This window comes from Melospiza melodia, chromosome 24, assembly GCF_035770615.1.
Source record: "Melospiza melodia melodia isolate bMelMel2 chromosome 24, bMelMel2.pri, whole genome shotgun sequence".
Classification (NCBI taxonomy): domain Eukaryota; kingdom Metazoa; phylum Chordata; class Aves; order Passeriformes; family Passerellidae; genus Melospiza; species Melospiza melodia.
The window spans coordinates 8107586-8122749 of record NC_086217.1 but is presented as its reverse complement, the minus strand read 5'-3'; the positions used below and the strand labels follow the sequence as shown (position 1 = coordinate 8122749).

Below are 15164 nucleotides of genomic sequence, written 5' to 3'. Positions count from 1 at the left end.
TAGCATGATTTGCACCATATGGTCTACTAAGTGCAGGCAGCAACTACTTTCAAATGCTGCAGTTCTTCACTGAGGCATTATTATCCTCTGCATGATGGAAGTCATTTCAAGTGTTCAGGAGATGCTCACATTCTGTAAAGCAGAGCAGCCTCTCAAGGCTTGGTTTCTAAAAAGAGCTTACAGTCCTTAAAGAAGATGAAGAATGGCTCTTTCAAGGGATGAGCCTGATTATTCTGTTTATTACTTCATTATTTGCATCTGGGGTCTGGAGGATCCTGAAGCAGTAAGCCCTGGAAAAGGAGCTGTTGTTCTTTTTCCAGAGTCTTCGCCTGAAGAATCGCCCAAGTGCCTTCACAGAGCTGTCACTCAGCCCGCAGAGCTGAGAGCTGATCTGCAGCACTATCACAAGGCAACGCGTTCTTGAAGGTTTTCAGGAATACACTGAAATTCTTCAAGTCTCTTCCCTCAGGCAAAATGTCAGCTATTACAGAGGAAGGGGATAGTTTGTGCAGATAACTTATAAATATGTCATTTTGACCTGGTTGTCAAGGAAGATTTTTTTTACAAAGGAAGCAGTTTTCTGTTGGAAAAACACTCTGCAACATTTTCTTGGCACCCAGACTTTGTTTCACATGTATTGTAAATGAATCAAAGAGGAATTTTGGCTGGGGCTCCTTTAGTTCGTATTTGCAAGAATGAAGCAAATAATGAAAGAGAAGTTCTATTTAGAAGGTAAAATGTATCACAGAGGTTTCCCAGCCAGACATTCTGATCCACTGAGCAACCTGAAAAATATTAACTCCAGTTCTCTCTCTAACAATTCAATAACCAATTATTATGCTGTGGACACCTTCCTGGGAGAAGGAAACCCTTCAGTCTGCACTGTAGTCTCTATTACACTTTTCTCTTTGATGGATGATATTTATGAAATACCACATACACAAGAGCCCACTTTCTATGACAGTTCATCTGCAAGAAAACTTCAGATCACATGGAAAACATTTAGTGAGAAGCTGGCAGAGAACACTGCAGACAGAATGCTATTACACAGTTCCTTTGCCTTAACTACTTTTTTTTGGAGGGAGAGGGAGAAAAAAGCCAGTGAGGTTTAAAGCTTTAATCTCATACCCAAGCCTGTCAGAGCCCAAATCTATCTGTAATGCTCTCCAAATCAGAATGAACTCAGAAAGATGACGTTCAGTCTTTAAATCCTTCTCTGCAGATCTATTTTTAATTCTCAGGTTCATAAAATGGATCCCTGCTGTGGCTCCAGAGCTTTCTAGCATGTATTCTACCCATGATGTTTGGACATAACCACATGGTAGAATTCAGCTGCATTTAAAACCAAAAGTTTTCTTTGCACAATTTTCTGTGTAGTGTAATAAGAGCAATTCAATGTGACAGAACTATGATTATCATTGGTGGAAAACCAATTATCTCCTCTCGTGGTCACTGTTATTCTTTTCATTCCACCAGTAATTCTAACTCTAATATTTTGGACACTTTTGAACAAATTTTATCTTCTTATTTTGCTTTCTTTGCCACGGAATGAGTAATAAATTAATGCTTCATAAATAACATCAAAAAACTATTTTTCATATCTTATTTTCTCAACAACCATTTTTTTGGTCTCTTTCTAAATTAATTCCTGAACAGTCCTTTGATACAAGAATTATGGACAACCATAATTAACCACCTTTCCAAAACCTCCTGTGACGTACCATTTCTGTTCCATTTTTGTAAATCAAAATTGGATTAGAACTGACATGCCTGCTCAACTATAGGCAAATACCATCAAAATACATGATCATTTCAATGATCTGAACCAGGAATTATATGATAATTCAAACCTGTTTCTTAGACTTTCAACTGATGCAGTTTATTCCAGTCACTCTCATGAATTACCATCATTTTCACCAATGGGAACAGCTTTCTGTTCATGACCTGAGGACATACATGGATATCTCCAAATGGAACTGCTGCCTACATTCACTCCCTACAGCAACAACATCTTCATTAAAACACTTTGATACATGTTCATGCAAATCCAGCAGAATAACATTTTGTAAATATTCCAGTATGAAAAACAGAGCATTAAAGTAATGAAATTCTGCTAGTTTTACATGATTCTGGTAATCTTCACATTCCTCACTTTGGCATTAATTTTGTGCTCTAAGTTTTCCTGTGAAGAAATTTACTCTGGAATAACTTTATATTCTAATTATAGTTTGATGAAGATGCTGCCTGAGCTGACACTGAACCTGCTCTGTCCTTCCATGCTAGGAATGATTTATTCAGCCAGTTCACGTCCAATTTTAAATGAAATTACCCATCTTCTTGGCTGATGAACTGATAGCAGATTTCAAAGCACACAGAGATGGACACACTCACTCACAATCCACTTCCAGAATGGCACGGACAGACTTGGCAAGGTCCCTGGCTTCTGCTGCAAGAGCTGCTGTGACAGTGGGTCCGACCCTTCCCAGCCGAGCCAGAAGTGCTTTAGTGGACAACGTCCTCCTGTCACTAAGATAATAAAAAAATAAGTGTTTATTTGTAATATGACAGGGGAAACGGCTCCTTTTAACAAGGTAAACTTGTTTTTCTGAAGTGCTTTTGTTCTCACTGTATGAACAAAAAAGATTCATGCTCCCAAATCAGCGGGTCAGCCCCAGCAGCAGTCCTGGCTGAACAATGAAGGTTTTTGGAAAGTTTAATTCAAATAACATTGAGAACTCAAAATGCAGTATCAAGGACTCAGAGGGTGTCAGGAAAGGAACTTGAATGGAATTTTCATACCAGCATTTAAGAAGGGACACTGCTTCATGGGACCCAACTCTTGTCTTCTCTGCTGTTAGTGAGTCAGTTTGTCACCTTGGCTTAGTATTTGATAATTAATCCATTCATTAAAATAAATTCTGTGAACTTTATAAAACAGACAACATCGTTGTTGTGTGCAGTGCCAATGGGAACTGCATCTCACCCATTATCTACAATATCCTAGTGGGTCTGAGCCTACCTAGGTATTTTGAAATATAGTTCCAGTTCACTTCACTTAAATACATTTAATTTTCTTGAGAGCTGTATTGAAAAAAAACTGCAGGAAAGAGAGGGAACAATTTTACTGTTACATAAATATTAATGAAATGCTATCTGCAATATATAGCCACAATCATGCCAATTTTCTGAAGGACCAAAGGCTGCTTAAATCTTCTTGAATATTCCCAGCAGCTTTTTAAACAAGAAAAGTAACAAAATGTAAATGGATATACATTTTATCAATTTATTTATATGCTACTGCATTCATTGTGATGCAAAATCCCCTAGGAAAATCTAAAAAAAAATTAAAAAATTGTAACCCACTGTTAAGGTTCCTTGCATTTTAACTAATCATTAGTACATTATAATTACTTCATGGAAACATCCAGACAATCATAGCTATGTAATTACTAACTGTTTTAATTTAATTCAGAGGTTTTTAATGAAGCTGTATCCTGAAAGCCTAATTTATAATTCACACCATTTCCTCTCCTTCAATAAAATGACACTCAGAACTATACAGCAAAAGTATAGAAAAAACTAGCTACAAGGCATTTCTTTGAGACTTGGAAACAATAGTGGAGTTTTTCACTATTAATATTGCCATTTCATTACCTTAAAATTGTTGAGGAAGTAGAGTTATCTGAAAGTATTTCATGCACAACCTGTTGGTCACAGTCAAGAAGTTAACAGTTTATAAATCAACACAGTCAAAAAGTTAATACCTTATAGTTTGATCTTCTATTTGGGGGTGGGGGACTTGATTTGCAATTAAATAGTCTAGTTTCTCCCAGCTTGAAGGGCAAAATAAAAACCAAAATATTATAACCCCTTTAAATGAAGTAAATAAAACCATATCCCTTTTTTTGTTGTTGTTTCATTACATGCTAAAGAATTATCAACTATTAGCTTTTCTGCCTTTTTCTTCTGAGGAGTTTCATAGAAATTGAGAGAGTTTAGGTGGAGAAAATTATCTGATCAATTTCATTTGTCCAGTACAGCAAAACCCAAAGATTATGTAAACTACCAGATGGATGTGCACACTTACACATCATCTATATTTCTAGGAATGAAAGGATCTCTGCAAACTGGTTTATAGCTATTTTACTACACTCCTTCCTCACAAACACCAACAAAACCCTTTTCCAAATAAGATATTGTTAAAAATGAAAGGCAGAGTTACCTCTACAAATTGTAGCAATTTTTCAGTGGCCACCTCAAAGGTCTTCCTGGCCGACTCGGATTTCCGCAGCTGGCAGTCAAGCACTGTAACCCTCTTTCTCAAGTCGTGAATGCTCTCCTGGGAAAAGCATTTTAGGGCTTTTATTCTAATAATTTTCCTCCCATGGTTCACACAGAGACATAGTGTGAACAGAGTGTTTGGAATGTTTAACACGCTGTTTTCTACATTTCTGTAAAACATAGAACTGGAATGTCTGAGCAGCTGGCGAATCGGCTCCAAACTGCAACAGATTTTGGCAAATGATAGAAAGGTAAATTAAAATTTGAAGACAACAACAGGAATAGGGCTGAAAATTAAGAGAGTTTGGACTGACTGATAAACGGATCAAAAATACCAACCTAATGGTGACAGTAGCTCAGGAGGGTGCATAAACAGCCAGAACAAACCCAGTCCCCTAGCTTGCATCCACACATCCATCGGCCAACACAGTAATTATGGCACATCCTGGAGGAAATTACCCCCTAGGATGTCTCTGCATGCACTTGTATAACCTATTGATCAGTGTTATGCATCCCTCCCTCCTTCAGTGCAGAAGATGTGAGCCCTGTTAGGTGCAGCTCTGGAGGCTCTGGGTTTCATTAGAGCTCCTGGCACTGTTCCTGTGACAGGACCATGAGTAAAGTCCTCACGTGGACCTGGGCATGTTCTGCTCAGCACAGCTGTCTGCTGGACACAAGATCTAGAAAGATCTCTCCAAAATACAGAAAAAGCACTGTAGTTAAAAATAAACTTTTTCATCACACTGCAGGTGATCATTCTGAAAGCCCACAACCTACTCTAAAACCCCTACAAAATAACCACCAAACCCCACTTACTAACTTCACTGGAAGCAAATAATTTGTACAAAGCTGCAGAATCATCATCCCCCCTGAATGTCAAAGAATTTATTGATTCAAACACCTTTTTTTGATAATTTCACTGTAAACTCTGGAGAAGAAGCTGGTGAAAGAACTCGCTCTTTCCCACTAAAAAAGTGAGAGGGACCAATCTGATTTTTACTTATGCCTCAACATATGTTATATTCCATTTAGTGGATGTGTTTTAGGGGGAGATTTACTCATGCATTAAAGAAAAAGAACCAGGTGTGACCCTGCCTAAAACTTGGCTCCTGTAACTGACTCCCCTTTTACAGCAGGGTGGGGACAAGAGGCTATAAAATGGAGTTGGGACCTACTTGATACTGCTTCTTTTGGATAAGAAGTGCAGAGATTGAAATCTCCACACAGATATTGTAGTACTCAGTCAGAATTTCAGGAACTCAAGCTAGAATCTCTGGAACAAACCTCCAGGAAAGCAACCCACACTGTATGAATTTCTTAAAATTTGGCAATTCATAGAAGTCCTAGAAAACAAACAGTTTTCTAGAGTCTAGATGCAAGAACACCTGACATAAAAGATGGAGCATCTCACCCAGATGTTCAGAAAAAACATCCAGGGTGTGATTTACCTCATCACTCACACTCAGATAATTGGAATTCCTCCTGGGAGCCACAGGGATTTCCTAAGCTGTTCTCTGCAAGCTTGTTTACCCCAGAGCTTGACTTTATCTTCTAATGTCTTGAAATATTAAATTAATTCTCAGGATGAAACAAGACAACATTTCAGTTGGTTTTCTTCACCAGGTCATATGCACATTCATTTTTCATGAGAAAAGCAAGGTAACCTCACAAATGCCAACCTGCTTGCACTTGTTAAAACTGTGTCAAAAACACAGGTCAGGAGTTATGAAAATTTTTTTTAAGTGCATCAAGTATATTATTTCTTAGCCTGTTCTGAAATGCCTTGCTGGAGATGAAGTAGTGAAGTAGACTTAAAATATGAGGTTCAAATAATTTTTTTTTTTGCAGGATTAGTAATATTCAAATGATTACCTTGATTACATCTAAATGTACTTTGGAACAGGACTGGACATTACATGGTTGTTATTTGCCTAACAGAAACATAAACCTGAAGGCCATTTTCACATGAGTACAAAAGCATAAAAATATATGCAAGGTGTACTCTTTAAAGACAATACATCTGCAGCCCAGAAACTATTCCATGCTTAATGCTTGAGATGTGCCATTCTGACCTATAACCCACATATACCAGGAGCTCCTGTTTTTCCAGCCCAAAGATGTCTGGATAAAGGAAGCCTTGTACACTTCACATTACCCTCTTCAATCCACATCATCCCAGTTATTGAATAATACAAGACAAACAGTGACCTACTTTAGAAAAGCAGATGAAAAGAAAATGAAAACCAGATACATGACAACAGCAAGGAAACCATGGTAACTCTGACAGGCTTTGCTTACTTTATTTTGGCCAGAATGCTCAGCGAGCTGAGCCTTCAGCTCTCCAATTTCAGCCTCCAAGAGGCGAATCACCTCCTCATAGTCCAGCTCCATGCCCCGGGCCTGCCTCTGAGCAGCCTCTGCAAGGTGAATTCTGCTGCGCAGCGCTCGCGTCTCCTCCACAGCTGCCTTGGCTTCCTGCAGATTATATAATTCAGAGCAGAAGTTACAACTCCAGCTACCAAAAAAAAAAAAAAAAAAAAAAAAAAAGAGCAGATTTAGCTCGCAACAACTGCAGTTGGCATCAGGGCTGCCTGTTAGTGGTCGTGGTTAGAGGGTTCAATGGCTAATTTTTAACATTGTGATGTGCAAATGAAAAGCAGGTATGTACAGAGACATAATTTTCCTAATAAATTAAATTACAAGTTCTATAATTACTGATAATCTACTGGAATGAAAAGTTTTCTTGAAATGCACCAGATGCTGTTGATCTGCCCCATTGCTTTCACACCAAAAATTACCTTAATGAGATGTTACCTCATTTTATTTTTATTGCTTGAATTCACACTCTAGTCACAGCACACACATCATGTGGATGGACTTTTAATGCAAGTAATTCAGTCCACACTCTTTTCAGAATCAGTGCTTTTTTTCAAAATCTATTTTTCTACCTCTTTCCTGGTCCTATTATGTTCCTAATATCCTGGATTATCACAGAAGAGTGATAGATAAAACTTACATATAAATAATGTACAGAAAATCAGAAACTGTTAGCGTTTAATTCAGCTAACGTAATCCCTAAATGTTGCAAAATCTCCTTTCAAGAAAGATATTGCTCAGTTCATTTTAGGACTGAATATTAATTGAAATTAACTGATTAGTAAATTAGAAAGGCAAACTAAAGGTCTGTACAATGGAGTTTGTTTACACTCATCTAGGAATAAAACAAACAAACTGCTCACCAAAATGTACAGGCTCACTGGCACCAAAATCACTGAACCATCTTTTCCGTCAGCTATTAATTAATCTGTAGGAAAAGTCACTTTATATCAATTTTCTGAATAATTAAAATTATCAGATTTGAATACACAAATTCACAGAGCTAGAAATTTTTTTGTTGCTCAGTTAATGATACTTAGGTGAATATTCTCTTCCTGGTCTACCTATTACATTTTATAATTATAATTATAATTATATCCTGGTTGGGAACGGAACTAGAGGGAAAACAGGGAGGCGTTTCTCCTCCCATAGAAGAGAAACATACTATGACTCTTTACCATGGGGAGGAAATAACCTTCCAGAAACTAGGTTTGAAACTGCTGTTTCTAAAAAACCTAGATGACCAGATCTTCCTGTTTTGTGGAAGCAATTGCAAATAAAAGGTGTCATAATAGAAACGTCTAGAGAGGTCAGTTAAACTTTAAAATGCAGATTTAATTCTTTCCTAACATAGAAGCATTTGTCCTGTACAATCAATATCCTTCAAGTTAGGTTTTCCTATATTTTGTGATAATGTTCTTTCTGTAAAATGCTCTACCAATCTCAGCTTCATATGACTTTTAACCTCTACACTGTTGTTCTTAATAGACAATATATTCTGGGCCACAAATCAGTTAATCTCAGTGACATAAAACCAGTACATCATCTTCCTCATCTTTGCAATATAATATAATACCAATTTGGACAATGGCCAGGGACATCCTGGACTCTCAGAAAACAGAGCAGTGGAAGTAACCACACATGTAGAACAGCAACACCATTAGTGCACACAGGTGACATTGGTGTTGCATAATTTAGAGGTTTCTGTTACAGGGCACAAGCACTAAGGGATCCATTTAAGTGACCTTTAATTTGACAGCAAGTAGAATGATTTTCTTCTTTCCTTTGGAAGCATTTGGGTGAACTACACAGGGACCAGCTGCACCTGGAAGCACAGACTCATCCCAAGCTGAGATGTGTGTGTTTTTCCTCCAAGTTGTGTGTTTACAGCACTGAGAGCAGTGTGAGTGAGGGTCATTACTGCTCACACTCCCTGAAAGCACAGCAATCACCCCACCCCTCCTGCAAGCTGCTCCTGGCACTCCTTTTTCCTAGAAACAATTCAGGGAACACGGGGACTTCTAAGAAGTTACCAACCTACAGAAGTGGAAATCAAATTACTGCCTTTGGGGAGGGCACTTTCTTGCCAATGTAAGGAAAAAAAATGAATCAACAGCAAGAAGAGCTGGGCCCTGCTGCTACAGAGGATGAGTTGGGAGCCTTCAGCAGCAGAGGCATCCTTGGGAAACAGGCTGGAGGTGGGAAAAAGATTCTTGGAGACAAAAGTGAAAAGATGCTCTGACGTTAAGTTTGACTAATATAAATGAACACAGAGTCCTTGAGAAAGGGTGGCATCTTAAAAACCCACACTCAGGAATTATTTAAATAAACTGACATGAGAAAAGTGAAGAGAAAATTGCTATTGTGAAAAGGGAGGTCTTCATTTTGAAAGAAGACATCCTGGAGATAAAGGTTTAATCTCTTATAATCCAGAATTGCCTTTACTCCTCCATTGTTTTTTCGGAACCCCAGTTGTTGAATATTAATTTCTCTGTAATAGCAGACTAAGTATGACCAGATTTCAACAGTGAAAGACCTAAAGGAATAATTAAGGAACAATGGCTTCTTACATTACAATGAAACAATTACACACACTACAACTGAATTAGTAAAATTGTCTGACACACCAGAGCTGTTTGCTGGAGCAGAGGGGCACAAAGGGAAATGATTGCATTGGGTTTTTCCATTCTCCAGTTACTGGAACTGGCACTGTGGGCACACAGTGGGTTCTCTCACCTGGCAGGAAAGGGGGCCCCACCAGTGAAGAACTGATGGGTAATACCCACTTCAGCAACATGAGCTCTTGTCCCACTCAAATGTACGATAAAGTGTCCAAGGCCAGGCTGGCAGGGCTTGGAGCAAGCTGGGATAGTGGAGGGTGTTCCTCTCCATGGCAGGGGGTGGAATGAGATGAGATTTAAGGTCCTTTCCAACCCAAACCAATCCAGGATTCTAAGGCACAACAGATAGGGATCTGCAGCTGCTAATATTTCATTTATATAAACACCTCATGGGACCCATTGTCCTGATCTGGTATGAAGCCACTACAGCCAATAAGGAACTAACAGCTGGAGGAGAGAAGGTGAATCCTTAAAAAAGCAATTTCAAGGTACAGGTTTCTTCCTAAGCCAGGTTCTATTTCTTCCTTGGATAGATTGAAGTGTAAGAAGGTTTTATCCAAGTTTTATTCCAGCCACCACAAACACCTAAACTAAGATATTCTTTTAAACTATGTGAAAATTGTAGTTACAAACCAATCATGCTTGTTGATTAATTCTACAAAAATTGTATATTGAAATCATCCTTTACAAGAAGCTTGAATATCTTTACTATGTATTAAAATAAAAAACCTAATGAAATAAACCAAACACTTCTTTCAGGCAGGGTGAAATAGATTAGATACTGCTTCCAAAGTAGCAGTCATTCAAAGCCCTTATTTTTCCCCTCAGAGAAAACAACCACAGATAGCAAATCTCAGCACTATGAACCAAGTCCAGGAATTTGGGATACCACAAACAATTTCTTATCTTCACAACCTCTCCCATTTCCTATGTTCAGCTGAGTGCTCCAGCTGACAGAAAGTGCCCAGAAAAAGCTGTGCTACAGAAGGGATCATTCAGGCTGAAATACCCCAGGACTCTCAGGCAGCACAGGATCCAGCCCAGCTCCTCCAGGAGGACAGGAAACACCATTACAGATTTCACATTCGTGCTCTTGGCAAGACTTCAGGTACTCAGAAATGCCTTTCTGTGTTTTGTGCCAATCCCAGCTTACATATGATTTCAAGGAAGCCCCAAAGATATAGTGCTACATCACAACTTCAAAGCAAAAACAGATCAATTAATGGATTTTAATTGTCTCACACCAATATTAGAAAATAATTACTACCTCACTGCAAGTTTAGCAGCGTTTCTAATTTTAAGAGTTTATTCATGCTGTTCATTACTGAGTCAAGCACTGTTTAATGAATTGGTACTAACAAAGCATGTTCATTAACCAGAATATTTGTACCCCTGTCTTAATTAATCTGCAATCTCTGCAATTAACAATTAGTAGAAAAGAGAAATACCACAAAATATACCTCAATATATGATTGGTAACCTAAATCCTCATTTAAAACGTTGTTTTTTCAGGAAAGCAGTAATTTAAAAAAATGTTTAAATTATGCTAAAGTCAGAAGACCTTAAGCACAGCCTTAAATTGGGTTTTTTGTTTATTTTGGTTGTTTGTTACTTTTAATCAATAATGTACTCATTAACTCCTTTCACTAACCAGCTCAAGCAGGAATGCACATCATAAGTTAAATGGCAACTTGTACTATAAGTAGCCTATTTTTAAAAAACTTATCCCTATGAATCTCAGTGCCAATATTGTTTTTAAACAACAGAAATATATATAAAAATAAATATAATGCACTTGAACATGCACCAAATATAAACAGGAGAAAAGGTCCATTTAAAGCCCACTTTTATCTCTTAAAATAGATCATACAATGCTATAATTATATATAATTTAGTATTTCTCTTTCACTTCACTACATGGAACCCTTTCAATGCCTACAACAAAATCAGTATTTATCCCTGGGAGGTCTGCAGGGCAAAACTGAATCTCACCACACCACGACAGTACCTGAGAAAAATAAAAGCGGGAGGACCTCGAGTGGTGGCAAATGGGCACTGCTGAAATTAAAACATCTTCAAGCAGCCCTGTCCAAGGCTGCCTTCCCAGGAAAAGCAGGTTTGTACTGGGGATTGTACTCTGCACCAGCTTTAGCCTGGACTAATAACACTGAACAAGTGTTCTGGTCTAGAACAACACAGTCAGCCCATTAGAGGTGGGAATTCAAGTGCATTACTGGAACAAACTTCCAAGTAAATTATATCCAGGAGATAACCCAATTTATTTCCCACAGTGTACAGAAGGAAACAACACAATACTAATGGAAAAAGCTTCCAAGCAAGCTCTTGTATATTCAAGGAATAAAGGTAATAATGAAGGTGTTCAACGAATCTTAGGAGCAAGATATAAAGCTAATCTTAATAGAGGGGATTTTCAAAACTTTCTATTGCATTTTTACATGACATGTGACATGAGAAACCCACAAAGAACAGGTGCAGCAGTGCAGGAGGGAAGGAAAGCAGCCAGCTCATTAGAAGGAAAAGCTGACAGGGTGTTCAGGAGGAAGAGGGAACAGGAAATTTCCTTGGGTTTGAATCCAGGCTATAAATGACATGGGACTTACATTTAATTGGGAATTTCCTTTAAGAGGCACAAGGAAGCCAAACACTCTGATTTACTGGCTCATAATTATAGATAAATTTGGAGACTTTCCTCAGAAAACCCTGACTACAACTTTTTTTCCTGGTAATTTTTTCACACTTAAGACTGGTTGACATATAAAGTAGTTAATGTTAGGACTGTAAATTAGCCAACTGTTGCCTAAGAGCAGCAAAATCTCTTTAAGAACACTTAAGACTAGAAAGGTTCTACTACATAATTGTCCCACTTTATTGATCCAGCTGGTCTCAGGATTCCTATCTCAATTCAATAGCAGAGAAATAGATTACTGCTCTAAAAGGTGAAGAATCAATTCTCCACTTTTAATCAAAAGCTCTTTAGTAGCACAAGAACCATCTTTGTGTTGAAATCAGTGTGAAATTATACCCTGTATGAGCACTAAGAGAAAAAGAAGTGCTCCTATCTCCCTTCCACAAAAAATTTAAAAACTCTTACATGATTATAATTTTTAGAGATTTCAACATACTTGCTTGACTACTTGAAGCTGCTCTGCTAACTGCTTCTGTAAGTTCACAGATTCAGACAGTTCTTCCTATTAAAAAAAAGGAATGATAAATAAGTTTGAAAGAGAAGGAGTTTTGATCCTAAAGCAATTACCTCTTTCAAAACTACAGATAACAATACTTAACTTCTATCAACAACTTTTATAAAACCAGTGATAAAAGCATCTCTAAAACGTAACTTTTCTGTGAGTTCATTGAGGCTGCTTAAGTTTCTTGAGTATTTTAGAATTATTTACTGAACATTTCTGGGATGGGTGCAAAAGAGTGTAAGAAATAAGGCGATTTATTATAGATTGATGATTGTCAGTTTTCCACATCAGCAATTTAGGGACACCTGGTCAGAATTCCCTGTGTTCAATGTAAATGGGGTTCTTTCATTTCAGTACAAAGCTCTCAGAAGAAGAATCATTGTGCATAGAACAGAGAACTGACCTCTGGCCATCTCAACCCAATGTTTCTGAATTTACAGCCAAGAAATTTTTTGGACCAATGGGCAATTTTTAAAATTGTCTTTGTCCCAAGCTCAGTACTCCTGTTGAAGAACCAGAGTTATGTAAGCTGAAAACAAAACTTCCTATCTTAAGGTTTGTTAAAAAAGAAATTCAGGGAATGTGGTAGCAACCTGGGGTATTAAGAAATCATATTTATTGCTTTAGGACATGGGAATTTTGTAATGTCTGGGAAAATATGTATTAATTTTGCACACAGATTAATTTATCCTCCAGTTCCGATTCCTTTCAGAAGTATCAGCACACACTCAGACTCTGCAGTTACTAGAATCATTTTTAAAAAAATGGCCATGCAAATCAATCATTTCTATACATTCACTTCTGTGAAATGTCTGCTTAGTCTCATTTCTCTATAGACCAGATTAAAAAATGTGTTAGCATTCAGTAAACTGGCTAAAATACAGTCTCCACAAATACATTGTAAGCAATCTTCAAACGTGACTAGGACTGTTTGCACTGCCATTTTATTTATCTATGAAAAACTGCACATGAAATTCAAATAACCAATAAATTCCTACACACACTCGAAAAAGACCCCTAGTCTCTTGAATAATTTAAAGCAAATAAAAAAATAAGTGTTACCTTTAATTTGCTAATTTCTTTTAAAGCTTCATTTCTTTCTTTCTTAAGTTTTTCCACATCATCCTCCAAGGAATCACAGGTTACAAACTGTGTGTACACAAATATATAAGGTTGGAATGGATTGCTAACTATGTCTTCCACAATCTTTAACATCTTATATTAAAAGTTCTTGTTAATAAAAGGAGAAGAAAGTATTAATTTTAGGATGATTTATAGATCTGAAAATGCTAAAAATGTTTAATAAAATTTTAAACAACTTATTTTCCAAATGAACAATTACTTTTCCTTTTAAAAAAAAATGCTAAAAATGTTTAATAAAATTTTAAACAACTTATCTTCCAAATGAACAATTACTTTTCCTTTTAAAATGGATTAATAAAGTGTTTTTTAAAGTATCAAGAATATGTCACTACTTCCATATTTTAAATAATAAGGCATTATATTTTAGTGTTCATATACTAAAAATGCTCTTTTTTAAAGTCACCTCTAAAATAAAATGATTTTCACTGTAGCAGTAGTTCAAATCACTGGGCCCAGTAATTGTTTCTCACTCACACAGGTTGTAGCAATCCAAATTCTATTAAGAAACCTCAGTAAATCAATGTTGTCCAGACTTACAACAACAAACCACAATTTAATTACATTAACTGCTTTCTACAAATTAGGCTGCTTAAAAAAAGCTTCACAGAAACTAGGTTATCTTAAAGAACCCCATGCTGCAAAGCTGTTTCAAGCATCTGGCCAAGATTTGGAGTTACTTTACATAAAAATAAACTCTACAATAATCTCCTCCCAACTGTTCAAACACTGACCAGGCACATATTTTACCTGTGAGTCCTGTAAGCTGGCAACTTCACCCATCCCAAAGGTTTCAGATTTGTGGCCATCATCAGTTTCATCTGATTGCACAGACAACAGATTCCTTGAAACTTCAATGAAATCTAGGAAAAAAAACAGTTCAGGTTTGGTTGTTGTAGCCTGGAAATTCAGTTTAGTAACAGATCATTGATGCAACACAACTGCCAATATCACCACGAACAGCCACTCTGATAAATGCAGTTTTCTAAAGGAAAAAAAGACAATCAGAGAGCTATCTTCAAAGAGAAAGTTCTGGTAAAGCTGATGAGAATAAAAATGCCCAAACACATTGGAATTAAGGATCCTCAAATCAAATTGTGAAGGAGAAAAGAAAACAAAGGTGGTGTGAAGTTCACCTTCAAGGTACCTGAGAGGTTCTGCATTTGGCAGGTGTCTGTGAAAAATGAAATAAGTCTGCACACCAGGTGTACACACCTGCCCTTCCAATCCATTGACTTCACCAGAGGAGACAAGAAAAAGGAAAAATTTCCTGCTAGCTCAGAGCTCATGGTTTCCTTTTCAGACCCTTTATACCCTTGACAGAGGCTTGGTGAAACTGATGTTGACCAAGTTGAAAGTTTTAAACACAAGCAGTCTCTAATGCACAATCAACATGACTTGGATTACCCATATATTTTGGATTTTAAAATTCTGCTACACTATGACAGAAATGTGAAAATATAAAGGTCAGTTTAAACCACATAAAATCTGATAGAACACCCAGTAATTTTCTTGCTGAAGATCTTTTTGGATGTTT

At 37.2% G+C, this 15164-nt stretch overlaps 1 protein-coding gene across 1 annotated transcript in view; it reads right to left on the bottom strand.

Moving 5' to 3' along the window:
* STXBP4 (syntaxin binding protein 4) overlaps window positions 1-15164 on the bottom strand; it is a 64842-nt gene that overhangs the window by 28722 nt on the left and 20956 nt on the right. The window contains exons 15-21 of the mRNA XM_063175863.1: window positions 14378-14490; window positions 13550-13636; window positions 12422-12487; window positions 6580-6756; window positions 4223-4339; window positions 3655-3704; window positions 2396-2526 (exon numbers count right to left, since the gene is read on the bottom strand). Coding sequence (XP_063031933.1) covers window positions 2396-2526; window positions 3655-3704; window positions 4223-4339; window positions 6580-6756; window positions 12422-12487; window positions 13550-13636; window positions 14378-14490 — 741 coding nt within the window. The remainder of the gene's footprint in view (window positions 1-2395; window positions 2527-3654; window positions 3705-4222; window positions 4340-6579; window positions 6757-12421; window positions 12488-13549; window positions 13637-14377; window positions 14491-15164) is intronic.